The 25309-nt window shown below is 48.5% G+C and overlaps 2 protein-coding genes across 3 annotated transcripts in view; both read right to left on the bottom strand.

Moving 5' to 3' along the window:
* Window positions 1–3091, bottom strand: part of LOC8052092 (adiponectin receptor protein) — a 36630-nt gene extending 33539 nt beyond the window's left edge. The window contains exon 1 of the mRNA XM_040222594.3: window positions 2806–3091. The gene's annotated coding sequence lies outside the window, so the exon portion shown is untranslated. The remainder of the gene's footprint in view (window positions 1–2805) is intronic.
* A 6783-nt stretch (window positions 3092–9874) lies between these two features.
* The window catches only part of LOC8027576 (dynamin-1-like protein), a 49546-nt gene continuing 34111 nt past the window's right edge, over window positions 9875–25309 (bottom strand). For both annotated transcript variants that reach the window (XM_040222592.2, XM_040222593.3), the window contains exons 11-15: window positions 22246–22428; window positions 20062–20259; window positions 17480–17537; window positions 13366–13577; window positions 9875–10361 (exon numbers count right to left, since the gene is read on the bottom strand). In XM_040222592.2, the coding sequence (XP_040078526.1) occupies window positions 10305–10361; window positions 13366–13577; window positions 17480–17537; window positions 20062–20259; window positions 22246–22428 (708 nt within the window). In that variant the 3' untranslated portion in view covers window positions 9875–10304. The remainder of the gene's footprint in view (window positions 10362–13365; window positions 13578–17479; window positions 17538–20061; window positions 20260–22245; window positions 22429–25309) is intronic.

The raw sequence follows: 25309 nt of genomic DNA, 5'->3' as shown, positions 1-25309 counted from the left end.
AACTGCTATACTTGGCGACAATTTTTCTCGGCGTTTCCGGGGAGAAAAGGAGAGCTTGCGCACAGCTTTATTCAGCACTCAAAATGGAAGAGAGAATGTGTGCCTGTACTTTCAATTGCACTGCCAAGAAAAATTGTCGCAGAGTATAGAGCAGTTGACTATTTGCAAAGTAGTTTCTCATCAATAATCACCACAGCCTCATTGCCAGCAAGAAAAACTTGCATTCAATTGAATTGACAAATCAAGAAAAGGCTCGACAATAATCATAAGATGAAGCATATTTAGATTTCACAAGGTAATAAAATATACATATTTAATGTAGGTCCCGAAACCTTTCCTGTCGTCATTGATGATATGGGCATTGTATTGTGGGGTTGACGGCGTTTTCTCTTATAAATGTGTACGTCCTTTGTATTTGAAAATGCTTTTAACAAAGGAGATCTCTGGATAGAAGGTGGCTGAGAGTGGCTGTGGGGGTACATAGAGGATGCTCGAGAAATAAACCAGTTAGCCAAACTTGAGACATTCCCTTTCGCGTCTGCTCCCCACTAAAAGATTTTTTTTTTTTTTTTTTTCTGCCCCACGGTCTGAGGTATTAAACGACATGGTTGGACATATCTTTCCGTTGTCGTTACCTCCACCTCCACCTCCATCATCATCATCCCCACCATGGTTACTGTTATCACAAGGGGCCTCATATCAGCCTTAGCACAGGGCCCCAAATGCCTTAATCCGGCACTGACTCTATCCGACTGTTTTTTTTTTCTGTTTCTTAAGGAAATGGGGGCAAAAAAAAAAAAGTCACAATAGGTGCAAAAAAAAAAAAAAAAAGAAGACATTGGGGAAGCTTATAGCATCCTCGATCATCCGCACCGGTGCGCACCGGGGCACTGAGGTGCGCCCCTTCATCTTCGATCAAGTGCACCGGTGCGCACCGTACGTCCTCGATCAACGAAGCGCACCCTCCCGGTGCGGCTTTTCGTTGCCCCAACGCGCACCAAGAAAATCGGCGGTGCGCCGGGGGGCAGTCCCATCAGGCATTGCGGCCAGGAGCGGGAATCGAGAAGATGGCGGGAGTAGCAGACGCGCAGATTATCGAGATGGCGATCTTGCAAAAACGAACACGCTTCGCAGCTGCACTAGATGATTTCCTCGGGTCTTCTGACGGCGAGACGACGAGCTTCTCACCCTCGCCGCGATTACTGGCGATTGCTGCGGTGGCAAGGAGCGCCCGAAAAGCACGAACTTCGTGGAAAGCGGCGCGAGGCGTTTCGATGACAGCGAGGTACGGCTATTATCTGTTGTTTCGTTTTCTTGAACTAATAATGATGGCCAACATATACATGTGGAATTGTCACCCGCTTCGTGACCCCATCGACAATCACGTCCACGATGTTTATTTCTGTGGGACCGTCAAATCCGCGAGTAAATAAATAGAAGAAATTGACAGCAGACGGGCACCGTGCGCTGACCTACGCAAAATAAACGAACAAAACGCGAAGTGACGCAAGGTGGAGCTCGCCGCGGTGCACCGGCGCGGCGCAGTTTGTCCTCGATGTTGCACCGACATCGCGCTGCACGACCGAGGAGCGCTGTGCACTGTGCTGGTTTCAGGGCGATTCCGGTGCGAGTTGATCGAAGATGCTATGAAGCTATGTCAGTAAAGCTCAATGCCAGCAGGATCTAGCCCTTGGTCGAAGGAGTGTCCGCGCTCGCTCGAGTTCCGGCTCACTCCATTTCACAAAATGACCTCCTGAACCGGCGTCTGAAACGGTCTATTACGTAGAGCGGAAAGCGGAAAAACACTCAAAAGCGTTTTTTGTTTTCCTCTTTCCTTATTTTAAGCGTGCACTCTCGAGATAAATCGCGTGAACGCGAGAGGCCCCCTAGAACGATATACCAGAAATGCCGTCTCTTATCAGGGGCCAGAGAAGGGACGAGCGATCGTCACTTAAAACTCGAGAAAGGTTTCGGTAAGCTATTCACACAGAACACAACACCCTCCTATTTTCAGCGTACACGGTTTCGTGCGCAGGAGCACATGTAACATTGTTCCTCGAATCCACTTTGCCGCTAATCTGCTTTGCACGCGCTCGCAGGGGCGCGAAATTGTGTCCGCTGGAAACTGGAGCGAGTCGTGTTGAGTGCGGCTAGCGGAAGCCCACCGTTAGTTGCAAAACACAGTTCTAGCGCAAGTGCCGTTTACAATGGCGCACGTCGAAGGAGAAGGCAGCTGCGAGGATGCCGGCGCTAATACATCGACCGTTTTCGAATTTTCCTGTACCACTACATCGATAACCTGGGCAAGTTGTCGTCACCCACGACCGTCCCACGACGACAATGAATGTAGGAGCTCCTTGCCTGACGTCAGACTGCTTGATTCCGTCGCGAGCGAGACAGCGTGACGGAAGAAAACAAAACAAACAGCCCCCTCCTATTCGCAGTTACAACACCGTCAATTGTTTCCTCCAACATCCGCAATTCCCGTGTTCGCCTGAATGAACAGAACCCGACAAACGAACGATTCTAACGAATCCGACAAACGAACGATATTCAACAGGTTCCGCTGACTGAGGCGATACGCGAGTCTAGAAAATGAATGAAAAGTGGATATTAACGGGGGTCAACGTTAGCTCACGGCCGCTCCAAGGACGCCAGCGCGAAATCAGCTCCGTGAGTGTCAATAACTGTGGGATACTGTCGACTCCTCCGATCACAAACTGCTGGGAAGAAAACAATTTCCTTTCTGCCGTTGTGCCCCCCAAGCCCGTAAACGTAGAGAATACAATCGATTTTTCTACTCACGTCCGAAGGTGCGTCGCCTCGCCAATCCCACGTGAATATTTTATGAATGCTGGCCGAATGACTTCTCGGACGTCGCAGGAATCCTCTGAGGTAATTTTGTGGCGGCGGTAAATAAGGCGGGGATGGCGAAAGCTGGAATGGATTTTGCCGACCGAATAGGGGCAGCCGCTGCAACCACCGCAGCCAGCCACCGAGAGACTGGCACCTGACGCGACGCACGTCACACGCGTTTGGACACCCACACACACACGAGCCCGTGACAGAAGCGTGCACAAACACAGCAAACGTCAAGCCGCGTATCGTCGACCCCAGATGGCGCCAGTAAACATATGAGGTGGTGAGAGAGATTTGGAAAGGGGTCATGGTGCCTGGCTTGACTTTTGGAAACGCAGTGCTATGCATGAAATCCGAAGTGCATGCGAAACTAGAAATAAAACAGCGCGGAGTAGGTAGACTGGCTTTGGGGGCGCATTGCAAAACGCCAAACCAGGGAGTACAAGGAGACATGGGATGGGCATCATTTGAGAGCAGGGAAGCGGTGAGCAAGGTAGAATTTGAGGATAGGTTGAGGCTAATGGATGGGGAGCAATGGGCACGAAAGGTTTTCAGCTATTTATACATGAGGAGTGTAGACACAAAGTGGAGACAGCGCACTAGGAAATTAAGAGGAAGGTTTTTGGGCTATAGCGAAGATACGGAAGAGCAAGTCTCAGTTAAGAAGAAAGTTAAGGCCACAGAAAGAGATCGGTGGCTAGAGGGAATGCAGACAAAGACTGCTCTGGAAAGCTATAGATTAAACAAAAGAGTTATTGCCAAAGAAAGCATTTATGACAATTCTAGGGGAAGCTCATTGCTGTTTGAGGCAAGAACGGGTGTTCTGCGAACCAGAACATACAGAGTGAAGTACCAGGAAATTGATACAGTGTGCACTGCTTGTGGAGAGGAGGACGAGACGGCTGAGCACTTGATACTCTACTGTAAAGGGCTTCACCCTATGCCTACCGAAGACAACATAGATTTAATAAAGTCATTGGGTTTTAGAGACAGCGAAGGGAGAGTGGATTTCAAGACTGTAGAGATTACCAAGCAAAGATTAAGTGAATGGTGGCAGAAATCGAGAGAAAACTAGGTATTTTCTTAATCACTGATGGCAAGGGGGTTTCATAGCCTCACTTTCTTTGCACTGCGGAGTGAATATAGATTTCACATTTAAATATTCTAAGCTTAAATGGTAAAACAAAATGGCTAGGTGGCGTAAGCTACCGCCCGATCCAAAGGGCTCAGCCGTATTCATCCATCCATCCATCCATCCAGCCCAATAAACGGCTGTTTGAGGCCATGAGCCCGTAGAAATTATCATAAACCCAGCTCTGCATCGTTGGCATAAACCCATCCAAGTACGCGATTCGTTATCACGGATATCGTAAGCATTATTGCATTATCCAAGGCATCCAAAGTGAGCTAATGCTATAATGAGACGCCAGAATAATCGAGTCTCGTTCGGTCGTTAAGCAAATGAGCTGAACAAGCACAGTAGATCAGCGGAAACTCTCGATTAAAATGAGGCGAATTAATAACTACGTGGTCATATATATGTTAGTATTTTATTGTGAAGCCTCAGATTTTGAAATGCAAGATTTTCCACAATGCTCGCGCGGCTAGTAGTTAGCGCCATCTTTTGACAGCCTCTTGAGTAACTCTCAACTTTTGCGTGACGTCATTAGGCTGTCACGATCGTCACGGCCAGCCGGCGTAGGTCACGACGGCTACCGATCACGCGGCTATGGTGGGCTTGTAGATTTTCAATGCATAGCAGCTTTAGGTTGTTGCTTGGCAAGTCATCTCATAGAATCCTTGCTAACAATTTCTCTTAAAAAAATGCTATTTTGTAATAAAATCAAACCGATTTTAGAATAAGTGATACATGAAAGTACTGAATGCGGAGTGCACGTTCGTCGGCTTTTTTTTTGCCGGGGTTGTGGTGACGTCAGAACGCCGAGCTCTGATTGAAGTATAGTGGGTAGACCTCAAGGCATCTTGCTTCGAGTTCTACCCACTATATCCTTCAATGAGAGCCAATCAGAGCTCGGCATTCCGACGTCAACCATAATCCTTGCAAAAGAAGCAGACGAACTTGTACTCCACATTAAAACTCTGCTGGCATTTTTTTTTTTTTTTTAAGTGATATTCTTGCCAACACAGGTTCAATAAAACAGCTGTGTACCCAAGCCCAGTAAGGCGTGCTCTGTGCAAGTAAAGCAAGCACTGCTGATCGCCCGTTTACTTCCAACATGTTCCATCCTCGAGATTCAAAAATTCCTCCGAGAAAACTTCTGCCTTTACTCAAACCCATGAGCATCCAAAGAAGCAGTTTCCCTCCACCCAGCCCTCTGGGAGAGACGGTAGCAAGCTATATCGTATTTGGTGCAACCACAGTGCAGCTCATAGACAAAGCATTTCGTTAGACCACGGCTGCACTGCCATGGATATCCAGTGTAGCAGCCAACCCTAGTTTATAATTAAAAGCTTTCCTGAGCAGAGCACCATACAAAATGTATGGGTGCGCAGTCGACGCCAACTTTTTTTAAACAGGACCCAGAAATTGAGAACACAGATCGCCTCCATGCGCCAGCGAAAAGCGCCGCGATCATCTCAATCTCGGTACGTCTATTCGATCCGACAGCGAGCAAAGGGCAATCGGAAAATAAGAGGAACAAAAAGTATTTATAGAGATTTTATCAATTACTGGAACTGGTGAATGTCGTCCCGTAGCGATTTCGGAACCGTTGAACATACAAACAGTGATGGAAGTGGCATTTGACTTCTGTAGCAGGTTTTCTAGCAGGCAAAAAGTTGGTTTGGAGCAGCCATTTACCCATTGGAGCAGATGCCAACATGTGTTAGCGCATCACTTGAAAGTCAAACAATGATTTCGCTAAATAAGTCAATCCTTGATTGACTTATTTGAGGGTTCATCTTTGATTTTTCAGGCATATTACCTTATACCTCTTGATCATAAAAAGCACACTTTTTAGAAATAAGGCTCCATCTACAATGGGGATAAAGAAAAACATATTTGAAAACTGAATCGTAGCAACACTCTGGTTCAGATGAAACGACTCTTCCACTTCCTTATTTACACTCATAGTTAAGGTAGCGAGTCAATATCATTAATTTAAGTAAAATTTCACAAAAACTAGCATACCTGTTAAAACGTCGATCAATGAAGATGTGTTCCACCAAGATTTATGAACCTACCAAACTCAAATATCTAATCTAATAAACTGGAAAAAAAGAAAGAAAAAGTTCAGCTTTTTTATTCTTGTGAAGGAAGACCAGCGGAGCTGTACTGCATAGACTGTGTGCTTCTTCGTCGTCTGTTTTTCGCGCCGTTTCCTACGATGAATTCCCACCAACGCGCCCAACTATCCATTCTTCTATTATAGCTGGAAAGGTTGCCGCCATCTACGAGCAACGGCGGAAACCATAGTGGCTGTGTGCTTGCCGCCGTCGCTTATAGATGCCGGTAGCTGTCCAGGTAGGTTTGTGTCGACATACATGGACACGATCCTGGGGAACCTACAACATCACCGCCAAATAATACCAAAAATTACTTAAACTTTAAAAGCAACCCTATAATTCTGCAAGAGCAAGTGGCACTGGAGCCAGAGTTTAGTCAGAATTCGGTGCCCTTTCAATCAAATGCTGCATCCTTAGTGCATGTTTTCACGTTGATTTTTTTTAGTTCGGTGCAGTATGGTCGTCCGAGCTTGCGCCATAAAACCCACAAACAACGAGCGATCGACTGCTGCCTGGGAGCTGCCTCGACTAATTGTTATATATAGGTCAGTTTTTTTTTCTTTTTTTTTTTTAATTTCTTGGCACAGCTCTTTAAAATCAGGTCTGCCTACAATGAAGATTAAAAAATTACAGGACACTGAAGACTGCTTACGTGTAGGAAGGCAAGAGCATTATAGTCCTGTGGGAAAAATGTTTTCCAGTAATGTTTCTATACGTATTAAAGTTTAGAAAGTATAGGGCGATGTCCTAAAGATGGACACCAAGTATGGTATCTAGGATGACATCTAGGACGACGTCAAGGACAGCGTCTAGGACGAGGTCAAGAACGGTGTCTAGGACGTCAAAAACAACTTCTAGGACAACCTTAAGGATGACGTCTAGGACGATGCCTAGAGGACGCTTAAGGAGGCTGTGGCATATTTGCGTGGGCAGCCACATTTGCCTGCGGAAGCCGCCGTAGGTATAGACGCTGCTGCCGGTGTTGAGGCTGTAGATGTAGACGCGGTTGCCTCACAGTCCATCGCACGAAGCACACGGCAACAGATGAAGTTCAAAGCGTACTTTTAGCACACGGCACTCCGGCGGCGACATCATGCTCCTGTACTTGAGCGTGAGTGGTGCATACTTGACATATTTTTATGGCCATCTTTAGGGCACGACGTAGCCGCTTTTTCGCATGATAGGACAAGTAAGGTCATCCTAGAGGTCTAGGACAACCACTAGGACGACACCAAGGGCAGCGTCGTCCTTCAGCATACGACTGAGTGGCACGTGCCGCTCAATCATTATTTTATGGCCATATACGCCGCTTTTTTGCTCAACGGGACAAGTAAAACTTTCGCCATAAAAAGTTTGATCTTAATTTCCATATCCATCACGCAAAACAATGGGTGTCCCCCTCGGAAGCCGCTTATCCTAGCACACCAATGAAAAGTGGTGAAGCTTGTCGCACCCACGCCTGTGCAAGGTGTGGAAGGCCGATGCCAGTGGCACGTGGAGAGGCACGTGCCACTCGATCTTGGCACGTGGGAGAGGCATGTGGCCAGGTGAAGATCAAGTGATCTCACCGGGAATTCAAGAATCTGGTACTGCCTTATCACAACCGCCATACTCCCTTTTTATCAATTTTTGCTCGCGACTTTTAGCTTTGTAACAAGACTGACATAAAGGCATCATTGTCTGGAAGTTTAATCCCTGCACATACGCTCTGTAGGGGCATCCTCCGGAGCAGATAAACGAAAACATGGTAGTATGTGGTCGTTGTTGACGCTTACAACCCGAGCTTCAAGCAACTCCCGCAGGTTGAACAGTGGAGAAAACATAGAGCAATGCTGCACATGGGCAGGCTTCGAAAGTCGACGTGCCAAGCCTTTACTCTGAAGCTAGATCGAGAAACACTCTAATGAGCCTGCCCATTAGAGTAGGTCGCAGCAGAGCCGTATATAGGGAGAGTTTGGTCAGTCTACGATCTCGCCGCCATAACGCTCTCCTCCCAAGTGAGCCAATCAGCACGCGGCGTAGAGCGAGAGGCATGAGCGCATGCGCGTGAACTCCCGGCTGCCCCACCTGAGTGGGGAGGGCCACCATCTTCGATCATTCCCCAGCGGAATGCGTGGGATCGGCATCTAAATCTCGATTATTGCCTTTTATATCGCTGGCTCTGGCAAGAAAATGACATTCTGTTATTTCTCGGTGGGTTAAAAAGCTAATAAATGGAGATTTTTCGGCGTATGGCCAGAAACTTTTATTCAGGCGAAAAAGAAGTCGGCCCGTAGCAGACGATGCGTAGCCTCGGCAGTGCTCTTCTCCGACCAGTCTCCGACAGCGTTGCTAAAAAATGGCGGTCGTCTCCTCCCTGCTCCCTTCTTTCTCTCTCGCTCCTTCGGCGCTCCCCTTCCTTTTATTTACTTTTCTCCTCTCCGGCGCCTTCGTTGCCACACCCGCTGGCCAAACTCTCACAATATACGGCTCTGGGTCGGAGCGGGCGGCACTTAACTAAGCGGTGTGTTGCATGCCACCAAGGCATCGCATGCACGCAATTGCCTTCCACGATCCTGGTGGCGAAGCAGGGGCGGAGGTGGATACGGCAGATGCCAGTTCCGCCATACCTCACCCCGCAGCCAGACAGTTGACAGAAGCCGGAGCAGACGCGAGATGGGAGGCCGCAACGACAGCGACCCAGTACTCCGTCTCATGATAACTTGGCGAACTGCGGAGGCAAGGATCCCGCGACTCAATAAGAGTGTCGGAGCGAGACACGTAACCCAACGTCACGAGAGCATTTGTGTCACTACGCCAAATGCGAGGCCCAAGGCCCGGAGGAACCGCCTGTAGTCTGCTTGATGAATCGTCTGCTCCGAAACCAACCAACTTCGGACGAATGTCCACCGCAGCAACATTTCCATCCAGTAGAATAGCTAGCACTTCGGAAACAGTTCATGAGAAAACCATACTCTCAATCTAGCCACGAATCTGTGATGGATTTAAAGCAAAAAAGGCCGATTACACGGCTGCGATCGCCAATGGCCACGCCACTACAAGGAGAAAAATATTGGGAGTTGATACGGACGTGGTGCCACTTCTTTGGTTTAGATTTAATTGAAACTAATTTTTTATGATTATTTATTCTTTATATCTCGTCATTAGAGATGGAATCGTTCAATTGCCGTTAAAAGAAAAAGAAGACTAGAACTACTTTTTGTCGAGGGCGGCGCTGTTACTGTGGCAGTAACGAGGCCCTCGCAGCCTTGACCATGTCCTGTTATCACGTGCCTTGCTACGGCGCCCTTATTGGGTAGCAGGAGCCGCAGCCTCCACAGTTCGCCAAGTTATCGCGAAACGGAGTATAGCACCTAGCATTTTTACGACCAAGTGCCAGGATCGCGACATGTGACGACACGACACGCTGGCCCCTGTGACACAGCTGGCTGCCACTTCGGAATCACTTTCGATGCATGGGCGGGACAGGACAGAAAACCCACCAGTCAGATGCATTCCACGCACCGTAGTAGATGGCCCAGCCCTTTGTCCTCTACATGCAAAGTCCCCGGCCCCCCTCCCAAGAAAAAGTCCCACGTACACTCATGCTCAAACCCCATGATGCACATCGCCTGCAAGTGAAGCGAGCGCTCCCCGACCCACTGAGGTTTCTGGCAGCAGCCCAGCCCATCGAGTCGGCTCGGGCTGCATGCTAACAATTGCTGGCAAGTCAACAAAAATGCCGCTTCCTGAAAAAATGGCGAGTAAAGCACACCGTGCACTTGAAACATTCGGCGAAGTTTCATCTTTATGCAGCAGGCAGCAAAACAGCCGCACCAACTTCCTTCCTAGCCACTACACGGCGCAAAAGGAAACAATAAAAAACAAATGGTGCATCGAATGCTCGCGTGCACACGGTGTCCACTGACAGACGAGATGTTTGGTCCGGGGTCTGTCACTAAGCTTGGAAACGAGGAACGCCCTGAGTGACGGTGGTCACGCTTCCTCCTGGCCGTTGCGGAGGCAGCCACACTACCTACCCCCCAAAACAAAGTCCCAACAAGAAAAAAGAAAGAAGAAAACTGCACTAGGGGGCGCTGCCAACAGTTCCTGGGGCCAGAGTCGGCAATGGACGACAAAGCGACGTGTTGCCGACTGCAGCTTGCAGGCCCCCGTCCAACGGCACGTCGCTATGCCGCGATATCACTGCGTCCTGACAATCACCACATGTGGGTCTCGCGAATCTCGCCTATTATCTGGCTGGCCTTGTGGAGTGCCTGCGAGCAAAAGAAAGGAAAAAAAGATTTGCATCACTGAAACGCAAGGCTTTCACAAGTAGTTGAAAGGCGAGATATGTATAGGGCGAGCAACTTCGTCTTTATGAGGGGGGGCATCATAGAGGTGAGGAAGATGTCCTTGCAAGGGTTTCAAAACTGTTTTGTCATGGCGCCAAGCTCCGATTCGAGGACATAGCGGCTAGATGTCGTGTCTACCCACTATTTCCTCCAACCTGAGTGAGCAAGTTCGTCCGTCCTCTCCGCAGAGGGTGCAGCGGCGTCGGGAATCGGGATGGCGTCGTCTGCCGGTCGTGGCAATGACAGTCTCATCTTTCCTACGGCTTTAGGAAATCCACTGACTCTTTTTCAATAAAAACTGAGCCTTCAGGAAAGGGGAGTTGAAATAATGCTAAGAAGGTACAGGGTTTCTGTTGACTAGCAACCACCAGATGTGCTACAATGAACAAAGGACCCACGGCCGAGACGCTGTTAGCACGTGCGATCCCCCTCTCCCCTTTTTGTCCCTCCTTCCCCATAGGCAGAGACTCCTCTCTTTTTCATACCTCTCCTCTCATGTGCAAAGGGACGTGTTTTGGTAAAACTGCATGCCATACAGGACTTTAATTGCACTACATCAGCACTAGGATTCTTGAAATTTTCTACGTCTAATCTGTGCCCTGCCCTGGGGTCCGGCAGGCAACGTGGAAGGTGTAGCCATAGCCTCCTTTATACTCACAAAGCCTGGCAGTTCGACAAGAGAGCCATAGAGCGCCCGGTCGCAGATTTAGAGTGTGAGGATATGGTAGCACAGAGCATTTCTCGGGGAATCTGGTATTGATCGCAGAGCTTTTGAGCCGGCAAGGACCCGAAACACACTCGTTCTCTCAGGAGAAACCAAGGCGACTGGCTGCTGATGTCGGAGCTACGGCGATTGTGGCCACGAAGGCCTGTGGCAGAGGCTACGTTGTCAGCGTGCTCAGCGGCTCAGCTTCGTCGTCATTATTTTGTCTTTAGCAGTGCAAGCGCGAGTTGCTCTCGTTTGTCATCAAGGTATAAAGTCGTGTGCCCCATGGCGCATGGACCGGCAAAAACTCCAAGCAGGGGATAACGACCTTTCGACGCTGTTCCCGTGTATAAATATCAGTAATCTGTAATCAACCAGCCACGGCAGTTTGCCGCACAATTCTGAGCGAAAAGGAAACAGACGAAACCAAAGCGGAGGAACGGGAGAAGGGGTGGCGTTCTATTCCTTGCCAACAGAAAAAAAAAAAAAAAACTTTCAGCATTTTCATTCTGGTGAAGAAGGAAGACCAGCGAAGCTGTACTATGATGGGACAACCTCAAGCACGACTTCTTGGACGACCTCAAGGACGCCGCCTAGAGGACGACGTCTAGGACGACCTCAAGGACAGCTTCTAGGACGACCTCGGGGACGACCTCAAGGGACGACGTCTAGGAAGACCTCAAGAATGACGCCTATGACAACCTGAGGGATAAAGTCTAGGACGACCTCAAGGACGCCGCCTAGAGGACGACGTCTAGGATGACCTCAAGGACAACTTCTAGGACGACCTCGAGGACGACCTCAAGGGACGACGCCTATGACGACCTCAGGGTTGAAGTCTAGGACGACCTCATAGACAACCTCGAGGACATGGTCTATGATGACCTCAAGGACGACTTTTAGGACAACCTGTGGGACAACCTCAAGGACGACGTCTAGGATGACCTCAAGGACGACTTCTAGGACGACCTCGAGGACGAAACCTAGAGAAATTCAGCCTTTCCACTCTGGTAAAAACCAGAGTGGAAAGGTTGGAAAGGTTGTCGCCATCTGTGAGCAAGGCCGGGAAGGCCTTGCTCATAGATGGTTTGGTTGCCGCCGTCACTCATAGATGGCGTTAGCTGTCCAGAGTTTTGCGTAGACATTTCTTTGCGGGCGACACGATCCTCGGGAAACTAGCCCTTAACAGCTCCGCTGTATAAGTATAGTGTGTTTCAGCGTCCCACCGCAGCGGGGCACCCGTTACATGACTCTCCTCTTATCTGTTGTTTGCCGCTCTACCTTTTTCACTTTCAGCGGCCGCGTCTCGTGGTGAGTGGAGGCTATGGTACAGCATTACGACCTTGTTATTTAGGACGTGTTGAGCGAGCATGCTCGCACATATTGTGGGGGAGTTTGCAAGAGGGGAACAGAACAAGCGCACACTTTGGAGGAAACGGGGACATGCGAAAGAACAGGATTGAGGCTGGGGAATGTGACTGCGAGAAATGCCAACTTACGTTCCATTAAATTTAGCGGATGGTGCTCACAATGCCACATGACACCACAACTTGAAACCACAACATGACGCCACGGTTATGTGACACCGTGACACCGCACCATGCGACACCTTGACATCATATCAAGCGACACCATGACTCGATAACACATTGCCACATGACATGGCCGCACGGTTGCGGTATCATGTAATGTCAAGTGGCGCGACAACATGCCTGTGTCTAACCCAGTGCAACGCTAACCCAGTGCAACCCAAAATGTGCCGCACGCTCTGCATCTCCCAACTTCACCCGCAGGATTAAGAGGTCAATAGGACCCCTTCAAAAGTGTGCACCACCTAGTAGCCGCTGCAGCAATTACCGAATCTGCCATTGTTTAGGTAATTTTTTTTTTCTTTATTTGTTTTGCGGAGTTGTTTCCGTAGAGGGGGCAGAGATAAAGGCACAAAGCCTTTATCTATGCTGCGAGCCCTGCGAGCCCGTATTGAACACTGCGAGCCTGTATTGAATACGAGGACGTCGTTCGGTGTTAACTTGGCTCGGCTCGGCTTGCATAAGAAAACGAATGCTGCATCAGCATTCGGAGAGGACTCCGATTCGATCGCGCGTTTTACGTTCAAGAAACGGTGACCGCCGACGTCGCTTGACGAAGTTCCGAAAAGGGCCTACGTTCCCCTCCGAGACGCGGGTGCTTGCCCCCGGGCCCGCCCCTGAGAGCGCTCACCTTGACCATCTGGGCGGCCTCCCTGCGCCTGACGGCCACGTGCTCCGACTCGGCGAGGAGCTGGTCGAAGCAGTCGTGCTTGTAGAGGTGTGTGACCAGCTCGCTCTGCAGGTTGTCCTTCACAAAGTTCACCAGGAAGTGCATGATGGCCTTAGGCACCGAGTCCTGGATGTTCTTGCGCACTATCAGGAAGTACGACCGGATCAGCCGCTCTGCAACCCAGAGGCACGGGGTTTGAGAGAAGCAAGGGCCACGACGTCGCGACGCCTGATGGTGCCACCTAACAGGACTCGCAACTGTTTGCAACTTCTCACAACGAGAGAACACGGTGGCACACTGCTGCCATCTGCCGGGGGCCCTGGAACGCTCCTGGTCCGCGAATACCTAGGCTGGTGTTTGCGAGATCAGATTCATGAGCTATCTATGAGAAATCATCACCTAGTATAATGTTGTCCCAATTACTTTAAGCGTACGGCAAAAGAATGATGCGTAAAGAAATGTACACACGTCGCAAGTCTTCTGGGGCTAGACGACGGACGGCGGAAGTGTTATCTCATTGCGACCTTCACGGGTGGTTGCGACGCTGCTGGTCGCACTCAAATGCGAGGGTGTTAACCGGCGTTTAGGGCATCAACGCTCCATTCTCGGATACTTTCACTTTGGTGCACAACGGGTGCAATTGGCCAAAATTAAGACCGAGAGGCACGACCTCCCGAGCTCTAGATGTGGTGTCGGCACGTTTGAGCCGCTTTGCGCCGTCACGCATCGTTTTAACATTTCTGGAGGACGGGAAAGCGTTTCCCGAGATTTCTGCTAAAGTTTCGGACAACCGGCAACTGTCGTTTTGAGCGACGACTCCGAAGCGTCACTTCGACACGTGCGGAGCGAGGAAGCTTACCGCTAGTAGCAGCTGAAGTGCACGCTGGCTGAGCGTGCGCTCTAGCTGCTGCTAGTAGCGAGCTTCCTCGCACTGCATGCGCTGAGCGAGCAAAGATAGCAATGATAGCTTTCAGCGCACTAAGAGGCGCACTGCCGAAGCTTGGAGAGCACCGATCGAAGGGTGTAAACACATCGGAGTAGGCCACGCACCCTCGCCCCTAGGCTCACTTCCAGGCGGTGCAGCCTGTACTGCAGGCCACGCTCTCCTCTGTTCGCATTTCATTTTTCCCCCATAGTACATACCTGAAATTGGGCACGTGAAAGTCATTTTGTGCGAAGAATTATGTCTATACCTTTTTTCAGAGTTACCGAGGGGTGGCGAAATATTAAAGATAAAGCGAAAACGGCGATCGTGAATTTCTTACGTCCTATGCCAGCCTGTTTGTTGTTTGTACGCTGGATTACCAAACGCAAATACATTGAGAACGCTATAGTAGAGGCTGGCAACGAGCGGAACAGTCACGATAAGTAATAATTTTAATGTAATGTATAAATAGGGTTCAGTCTTTTCGGATAAATCCGAAAAAATTCGTAAAACACTCACCGGTAAATTTTCTGTCAATTAGGATTTCAGATTCACAAAATTTCCTGTCAATTCGGATCCAACAACATTGACAAAACAAAGAACAAGAAAGACGGAGTTTTACCCTCCCTCGCCCCTTTAATTTACAACTAAATTTTGTAAGAGCACAAGGTCAGTGGTCCTGAGGAGATTCCACTTCAGTTTCTTTTGAAATTTAGAACTACTGCCAAAAAGGGGTTTGCTTTTTAGCATGTCGAGGTTTATTCGGGACAACGGGTCATGGTACCTGGAGATTATTTATTTGGTTTTCGAATTATTAAATTTTACGCAGTAAAATAAACTTTGAATTTCAAAGAATTGGGAATCTCCCAAAAATAAACTTCAATAAAACCTGAATCCCCAGCGAAAAATAAACTCTCAAAAACACCCTCCGAATTTCACGAGAAATAAACTCCGAAAACACGGAATCCTATATATAAACTATGACTACCCGGGAGCAAGCTTGCAAACTAGTGTGCCGACGACGAAGACTTGGTATAGGATGCGGAAAATGCACGGCTGCCGCTTTTGCTTTACTTTGAATATTTCACCGCTCTTGGGTTAAAGTGATGTTTGACCGACATTTGGAGATCACAAAATTCGTCTGGAGCGATAGGCAGGACGCTGCAAAACCCAAAAGCATCACTCATACAGCGATATCTCTAACGGTTGGCCGCAATTTCGGAAAAGAAGTGCGCGAATGAACACGGCCGATGAGGTCGACAAGACATGTCACATCACGATTCTCTTTCCCTCTCCTCTTCGACCCCTTGAGCAGGTGGACTAAAGAGAGGAGGAGAGAAGCAAGGCTGCATCCCTTCATTCTCATATTTTCCAGGAGGACATTGACGTCATAGCCCTCGCTTGATCGCACCCTTCCTTTCCAAAAATACGGTTATCCAATCGAGATATTGATGTACGAGTGATGTTTTGGAGTTTGTAGCGCCTCGTTTAAAACTTCTTCGGCCTTATTTTGCAAAATTCAAATTTCAATTCAGCATCCCTTTAAGCTTCAGAAAAATAGACAAAATTTGTTCGAAAACAGTGTTTGCAAGCCCAATTTTGGATACATACATTTTGAATCAGAATTTTACGAGGCACGACGAATGCTCAGATTCTTACGTCTGCTCCCCGCAGAATTTGCTAGTGTTCGGACGATGCCTAGATATTTTGCCGCCAAACTTCTTGCTACTTTACTTCCGAAGGCTGATTCACACATTTACGTTTGAGCATGACCAGAGGCGTTGGAATCGCCTACGTCCATTCAAGACGAGAGAAAGCACCGGCGCCGTCTGTCACATAGCCCTGGAACTATGTACAGCTAGGCTGAAGGTTATATGGCATCTGCAAGTACAGTCTATGCTCATTATAACAGACCTGGTTACAACAGACATTTGGATATAACATACCGATTTGTGAAGTTTGGTTGGTTTCCCTCTATGCATTATTGACTCAACTTCATATCTGCATACAACATACTCCTCTTACAACAGACCGAAATCTTGGTAAAAATCAAGGTCTGTTATAACGAGCTTAGACTGTATAAAACCTAGCACGACCTACGAGAAATGGTAGACTCTAGCATCGTCAAACATATTTCGAGCCCACGAGGAAACATATACAGATTGTATGCATTGTAGGGCCACCCAACAGATGGCGCCACCGCATTACCTCGGTGTAAGCCATCACGAGCGAATGCGACGCACTAGGCAGCACTCAAACGCAAACGTGCGAACCAGCTGGTGGTTTTGGCATCTCTTTTTTACATAAAACATTCTTTGGCTGGGTATTTGGCATTTCGCAAGGCCCAAAAGTAAAGTGCGGATAAAAACGTGGCTGTGATACTCGACGTTGATCGGTTGACGGGTGGGAGAGAAGGGGCGAGGAGCTAGATGCCGGACTCCGGAAGATCGCTGGGTATATCGGCCTGATTAACGGTAGTATCGCTTCGTTCTAGGAACGACTCTCGAGCGTACGTGAGATATTCGTTAAGCTATCCGGCAAAGAGCGCCGTAAACGTCTGGTGTCTGGAAACTCGAAGTATCGCTACACGTTTCTGGTGTTAAAACGTTTCACCTATGCGCCACAACTGCCTAGCAATTTGCCATAAATTTCTGCATTTTTGATGGACTAGTTGCACTTTTCTCTAACGAGCCAAACCAGACTTCGATTTAGTTTCTTCCATATGAACGCCAGCTGCTCAATTTGCAGAGTGTTCGAACTCTCTCGTGGTGAGATTCCGTTTTGCCCATCAATGACGCTGGCAACAGTGGTGCCCACCGTGGTGTGAGTTAGAGCCACTATATAGGCGATGCTTCGAACTAGCGATGCTTCAGCCATCTGGTTTACTAAAACTGCTGTTGCCAGCTAACCAAAACCACGGAGAACACGATTTCGTCACCCCAAACACAAAAAAAGCCCGCAACGAAGCACAAAGATGTCTCCCGTGCTTCCAGAAGCCATATCCAAAGCCTCGGAAGTCCCTTTTCCAAACCGTAGTCGTCGCCGACTGGGCTCGCTCTGCACTGGCAACAAAATGGCGGCACCCTCTTCAATACCCCAAAGCGTAGCTCACTCAGTGGCTCCAAGCGGCGCAAAGCAGGAGAGTCTTACCGATGACCTCACAGTCCCGTTGTTCCCGGGGGGACAGCTTGCGAGAGCCCGCAGTCGGCTGCAACGAGATGTTTGCCAACTCAGAACATGTGCCAGGGCCAATGGCGTCACCTAAGTGCACGGAACGGTGCAACGTTTCTAGAACGACTCAGTTGGGAAACTGCCATAGGGGCCTGCTTTAGAGAGGTGACTCCAACCCATACTTAAGAACCAAACCATAGGCGATCCCGCCACTGCCACTTCTGCTGCAACAACTACACCGAAAATCAGGCGCGTCAGAGCTGTAAAAAAAAGTAAAAATACATTTTACCTCCGTCTGCAAACTTAATATTGCTGAGCTCCTCATGCCAAAAAAAATTATGCACCTTTAACTAACCGACAAACTAACGGAACAAACTAACTGCCTAGTTCGCGGAAGCTCATTTCTGGTGGGTGCTAAAGCTTCACATCCCAAGGGTGAATTTCTCAACTGAGTTCTAGAAACGTTGGTCAATGCAACCAGCCTCAAGGAACTTCCAGTTTTGAGAGAGGCTGCACTGTACTGGGAGCAGCTTGAACAAGTTCAAACTTGCAGTTTGTTTTACATATATTGTAAAATGTCCGGGGGAACGCCCACACCACTTTCACTGGAAACTGGGTTAATCTAGACACCGGCGCTCATCCGGTCACGTCAGGTGGTTAACGCGTAATTTGCAGAATTTCCAAGTTTGGGAAATGTTGGTACTGGACACTCGATCGAAGTGGGTGCTTTTGCAGTATTTCACAGTAATTGTTACCACCAGCTTGACTCCCCTACTGACTTAATAACTTACAAAATTCTCTCCCTGGAAATTTAAAGGAAGTTAACTAGACTGAAATTCATTTGTTAACTCTGGTGCAACAAACTTCGGCTTGAATTCTCATCCTATCTTCAGTCATCCTTGAGCGGATGGACTAGACATGACCCTCTCTCCAAAATAACTCTCGTAAGAGTTCGCACAAATGCTTCGAAATACTCTCTCTTTCAGAGAACCAATACAGAATGGAACAACCTGTCTCCCCATATACTATTTGCTCCCAACCAGTAGACCCATTGCAAAACGTGTAGCACCGACCGCGGCGGCGAAAGGGAATTGGTGGGAACAGTAGGCGCACGACCAGTTGTAGCAGACAATGGAGGTGACAGAGAAAATGAAATGTAGGTAAACAGGAGAGTGCACGAGAGCGATTGTACCAACTCCCCTCTCCCTCTTCAGAGCAAGGAGTGTACATGACTTTATGGGCGGCCTTTTGAATTTCTTGAATAGTGCCTTCATGATGAGTTTGGTTCGTGCCTTCATATTTTCCATTCCTTTTCTTGTTCCGGCGTTCCTGCGTAAACAGGACTGCAGTCTTTGCGTCCTTGTGTAAAAAGAACCGAGTTCGTTGGTTCTGCTGCTCCCAGCCACGAGCTCTAGCTGCCCTACCAAACAGCCTGTTCAAGCCGAAATCACACAAGCCCTTCAGAGCATTGCACTTCGCAGTACCGGCAGCACCAAAACCGGATCTAGGAAGGGCCGCGGCGTGCACGATGCTGCGTCATCACCGAAAACTGCCTAACCCAAAACAACAAGAACTTGAACCTGTGCCAGCAAAATTACCTTTTCCTGGCGCAGGTTGACGCCGCAGCACCGTGTGTTCAGACACGTACAGTCAACTAACAAGCCAATTAACCCACGATCTCCTGCCTTGCTCTTTTTCGTTCGAGAAAGCATTATTTTGTTTCAAAAAGGAAAAGCCGATTTGTAAATTCTGTCGTTAGAGGTCGACACAAAATGGTCGTTGTTCGGACAAAGCGTTCGATTGCGGGCAAAAGAAAATTTCAGTGTATGTGAAATTGTTTTCATAAAACCCCTACTAGTGGCCAATTTCAGTTGGCACACTCCGGGTGGAGCGACCAAGAACAAACTGCGTCGGCAGATGGCCTCAAAACGGCGGCGCACTCCCTAAAAAAGGAAGTTTCAACATCCTAGAAACCCATCTACAGCCACTGCCAAGGTGAGAAGCTTGGCAGGGCGTTTCTTTCCAACGTCCGACCTCCGGCATGTGCTTGTTGCCTTCCGACATTCTTTGGCTGCACACTCGAGGCATACGATACGCCCAAGCGTCGTCCAAGAAGCGAAGCTCGCGCAGGAGGCGGGTCAACGAGGCTACTTCCTGGCGTTCTTATCCTGTCCGTGCCTTTGCCCAGAAACTGAGAAAGAGGAAGAGACCATCGGGGACCTCACAACGCCCAGCTCTGGTCAGAATGATTAGTAGGTAGAGCTAGAGAAAATTGGGGACGTCAGGAAGCTGCGCTCAGGTTCGAATGATTGGTGGAGAGACCTAAAACTAGCTGCCTTTGCCTCCACTGCACTCGCCGAACGCCTTACAACGCGGAATGCCGGCGTCCGGGTTTCACGTTCAAATGCATTCGACGAAAGCGGTGGAAACAAGGGCAGCTAGTTTCACGCCTACCCACTAATCACTCCAACCAGAGCTGGGCATTCCGACGACCGATCGCCTTCCCCTCTCCCTCAGTTTCTCAACACGTAGTGACTCCAGTCCCCCCCGTGCACAGTCACCTCCTCTGGCAGCAGGTTGACCGGCTTCATAGGGCTGCCGGCCGCGGCCAGCGACGGGTGGTGCATGGGGCTGGCCTGGTCCGGGGTGTTGGCGCCGCTCTCGCCCCGACCCGCTGCAGTCACGGCCCCGACCACGTTGCCGATCCAGCCCAGCGCTTCGCTCGGGGCGTTGGGACGCAGTGCAAGAGCGTGGGCAGTCTGACGGACGGTTCATTCCTTTATTTTAACGCAAAATATGTTTATTGATCGGAGACAAAAAGCGTTACACGTGGGCCGAGGCAACACAGAGCGTGCCTAGACAACGGCAGGCAATGCAAGAACATACAAACAGAAGGCAGACTTAGTCACAATTAATCAGATGTAATCGTAACTAGGCATAATTAATTTTAACGAACGACCTCAACGGGAATTGAACCTCGTAACGCTTGACCTGTAGCCCAATACCTTTGCTCGACGCCATAAGGAGGAGATGTAAGGGTCTGCAAGCTGCACGACCAAATATGACTCGTGGAAACCTGCACTAGCTACTTACTGTTGGCACATGCAAGTGGCTTCTGAACCATGTAGCACTTGATCTCCCGGCATCCCGGGGACGGACCGTATCGCACCGACAGATAGCTCGGCGTACGTACAACGTTCCGAGTTCACAGAGCAGTTGACGGATAGCGTAGCGGGTGTGATAAACCAGAAACCCCTCGATTTGTTCGTCTTTGCCTAGTAAGTAGCATCAAATGCACCGAAGAAAGAGGCACGTGTTTTGCACATTCGTGCAACAACGGTTGTTGGTACTCGTAAGAAACGCGAAACCTGATTTTCATTGAGGGGCTTCAGCTAAAGCTCTCTCTCTTGCGACTACTTCAGGTGCTGTGAGGGTCTCCGTGGAATCTAAGAGCCCTAATAAATCGGGGCACTACACTCACCCTCGGTAGAAACGGAACGCACGGAAACATCTCCCTAAAGATACTCTCGCATGCTTCACTTCTGAATAAATTTAAACTCATCTCGATCGCTCTGACGAACCCGGGGGACTCGAGCGCGTCGGGTGTGCAATGCACCCAAAGTCATCCGAAGCTTTCCGTGACCAACCGCAACAAATCGTAACGCATGCATAATGTGTGCACGGCGCGTTCTGTGCTCTCCGCGTTGATCGGAATAATCGAGACAAGTTTAGGTTTCAATCAATAGAGTACGCAAGCAGTATTTCAAACACGAATATTTCATGCTTTTGGTTAATTCAAACAAATTCAGAACTTTTTGCCGTCCCGCTACGTTTTCAATGTAGCTGCTTAATTTGGACGACGTTTTTGCGCAATTCATACATCGAAGGACGTATCGATGTGATAGCGATGTGAATGGTTAGTTCAATGTTTTTACTTTTATTAAATAATCGGTCGAAGTGAGGCGCTTGTCCCGTCTACAACTTCCTTGTCTTTGTTATTTGTGCTCCATTTCCAGTTGTATCATGAATCAACTCGCCTGCATTGCCACTTTGATTCATACTTTTTGTTTTCACGGAACCGTTGAGTGCACTTTTTTACGAGCGAGGAAAAACACCCACAGAGCTCGCCTCTGCGGGTTTTGCTTGTTTGCAAGCTAAACAAACTTCACTTTGTTTTCAGGTGTCATGTTTCGTCTATCGTAAAATCCCGCGAAGGCGTCCACCCAAAATGAAGAGATAATTACCGATAAACACAGAGGCACCCACTACAAACCACATGACATGGGAACTGATACCGCAGATCGTGGATACAGCCAATTCAAGTTTCACAATCCAATAAACACGCGGGAATTCGCTACGAATGACTGTGTCACGGGAAAGGATACCACAGACTGTGGATGCAGCAGATTCCTGTTTCACGGTGCAATTAAAACGTGAAGAACAACTACAAACTTTCGTGACACAGGAACCGACATCGCGCGCACAGAACATAAGCAAAAAAACTCAAAAACTCGCTACGAAATCGCATCTACGGCAACCGACATTGCACGTGCAGATTGTGGACAGAAACGCGGGAGCCTGCTGCAAACTCACCTCTCACAATCAATGTTTCTGAATTTTTATGCTGCATAAATTTAGCCGGAGAAACTAGGTGGGCGATCTCTCAGGGGAGGGTGCCCTTACGAAATTTTGCGGTAGTCTCGAGTACTCCGACCCGTCGACCAAAGAGATAGGACGGCACGAACCTTGCCACTGGGTGCAGCCGGCTTGTCCCCCTCTCCAGCCGTGGCGGCGGGGAGGCCATTGACCTCGGCCACCTTGTTTCGCTTGGTCACCTCCTTGGCCAGGGTGCCGGCCAGCGCGGCGTCGTGGAAGTCCGGGTGCTTCGTGTTGATGTAAGACAATTCGATCGCCACAAGGTTTTCCACCTGCAGTCAAAGCCATTCATTTATTTATTTATTTCATTAGCCCCGAGCCTATTTACCGTATTTATTCGAATATAAGGCGAGGTTTTTTTCCAAAATCTGTAGTCTCAAAGTCATACCCCGCCCTATATTCGAAGCTCAGTATAGCAATATGACGATTTTTTTTCTTCTTTTTCTTGGGTCCTTCAACTGCCCCCTCGCCTTATAATCGTGACCGCCTTATATTCGAATAAATACGGTATTAATTTAGTTATCCTAAAGCCAGAAGCATTAGGGAGAAAGAAGAAATATATGAATAGGAAAAAGTAACAAAAAGTTGAAACTTAATTCTACAGATTAATATTTATTGAGACACAGAATATGCAGTGCATTTGGAACTGCACACTTGTTTGGGGGATCTCCAGAGCTCGGGAGTCGAGCTAAATTCCACTAAAGGAGCAAATTGAAACGTATATTTATAAACCCATTAAAGTCTATGAAGCGACGCAGGGTTTTGACCTTCATAGCGCAGTTCATTACTTTTGTTTTCCTCTTTGCTTTCTGAGCGTTTTTTTCTTTTCTTCTTTTCCTTATGCGTGCAAATGCCGACTTTTTGGAGATGTCAGCTCCTGCAAAGCGGCGCCGTTGCTCTGTAAAGTGCTGCCAGATAAGTGATCACGACAGCAAGTCTTCCAGCAGCCATGTCGCCCCGAAAGATGACAAGCTGAATGCTATTTAGCCAAAGGAAATCTGGCGTCCGCATAGTGACAAACGTGTCCAGGTATGTTCTCGTCGTTTCGCTCCGGAGGTTTTCAAGATTCGCACCGGGTGCACCGAACGTTTGCGACTGAGAGACAGCTGTTACGTAAAACACCTGGCAAGGGGCCAGATTATTACATAACAGCTGTCCGCAGAAGCCTTCGGAAGTCCGAATTCTGCGTTAGCCGACAAACTTTTTTTCTCGGCTTCCGAACCATCTTACGTAAAGATTGAATCTGTAGTGTACTAGTCCCTTCTTACCTGTAAAGTGTCAACCTCCCACGACAAGTGGTATTCTCTCTAAAGCCGATAACAGTGCAAACACACTGTTATCGTAAATCCTGGCTTGTGATTGCACCTTTATAGATCATCCTATTCGTTTTGCTGGAGATGCCAACGACGAGCAAAACAAAATCATTTGCATATTCCGCATACCTCGCAAAAGCACCTCCCCAGTCACCTTGCGAAAAGCGAGAAACACGGGGTCTGCACCGTACTGACTTCCCAGTCTTTTACCTGCTTTAGAGCAGTTTGTACCTGCTAGTAGGTATGTCTACTAAAACTGCAGCTTGAAACTAGGGGCAGTCCCAGAGAGAAAAGAGACAAAGTTGGGAAAGCTTGCTCGCCCTCCCCAATTTTTGAACTCCCTCAAGTGATTGTACCATTATAAATGCACCAACGCCTATCCCCCCCCCCCCCCCCCCCCCCCCCCCCCAAAAAAAAGAACTTTATTCGGTACGTAAAAGATGGTCTCATACATGCATCTGTGGGCAGGTAGGAAATCTTGCGCAAATTTATTCACACTGCATGATGAGCGCAACAGACTCGCACGAGATTTACAAGAAAATATCGGTGGTGACTTAAGTTTCCCTGAAATTCTGTACAACCGGTCGTTTGCAGGACCGAATCATCTATTTGAGCGCTGTGCATCGTTGTGAAAACACGTCCCTGTGCAAACGCAGTCCAACAACACGAAGCATAAAAACGGCAGATTTAGGACAGCAATCCGGTGTCCATTGTTTGATTAAAACGACAATTTTGTTTCGTCGTTTTGTCACCTTTTCGCAGTTCGTATTTAAAAAATCGAACAGTTAAAAACACTCTTGGATCTAAGCACACTATATCTTTTCCGTTTAGTTTCAATCCGAACTTGCGGCTTGCGGTTCCAAAACAACCACAACCACAACACGGCCGGTTTCGTCGGCGTGGTTAACGGGGTTGTCTTTATGCAATCTTGTAGTCACAGATTTCTGCAAGTGTGCCAAGCGCGTACTACAGTGTAGACCGCATATAACGTATGTCTCGGGAGTCGCGAAAATCCGCACTATAAGCGGTACCGCACTATAACCAAAACATCAATTTTTCAGGCCAAAATACATGCCATGAGACAACTTACCTTTGTAAAAGAATTTATTTTATGTTAGATGAAAAATAAAGCTTAGTTTGAGGAAAGTCTTTATTTCACCAGACTAGTACAGTTCTGTCTCAGGTGTGTCACACATTTTGAAAGAAATGAGCGGCTTTTGCCTGGCGCAGCCTTTTAACGGCGTCGCGGGTTGCGGACGGACGTTGCGAGCGTTCAGGATTGCTAACCCTAATCACTTTTCTCCGGAGATGAAAACGCGTGAAAATTCGCATCCCTCATACGGTACGCGCCAGTAATACCTTCAACTTAAGCACACGTATGAAATGCGCCAAATAAGAAATCTGGGCGATGTTCGAGGACACAAATGCTTAGAAATCATCACTGTAGTCGAAGTAAACAAACACGACGACACGGGCGTTTCTGCTGTCTTGAGAGCGCCGCCACGACATCGCCGCACGAGTAGGTGGATCTTCCCTTCTAGTACGTGCTGGGTTATCATAGCGACACACAACGAAAATTCAGTCAAGGATAGCGCTTTTACGCAGAACGATGAGATGCACGCCGTCTACGACGACTAATGACGACGACGATCACAACCGATGCCATGTTTGCGGAATAGAAGCAGCCGGCCCGCGACCGGCACAACCAGCATGCAACGCGCGCGAACACTTCTCCCCGACCTGCGATTGGTCTGTCGTTGCGGTTGTTTGTTTCTTTGTTTCCAATGCAGCGGAGGGACGCACGCACGTGAACGACTCGTGCGTGCGTCCCTCCATCGCT

Source organism: Ixodes scapularis, unplaced genomic scaffold, assembly GCF_016920785.2.
Source record: "Ixodes scapularis isolate PalLabHiFi unplaced genomic scaffold, ASM1692078v2 PGA_scaffold8__174_contigs__length_109621045, whole genome shotgun sequence".
Taxonomy (NCBI): domain Eukaryota; kingdom Metazoa; phylum Arthropoda; class Arachnida; order Ixodida; family Ixodidae; genus Ixodes; species Ixodes scapularis.
The sequence above is the reverse complement of the archived record's forward strand: the minus strand, read 5'-3'. Positions and strand labels throughout refer to the sequence as shown.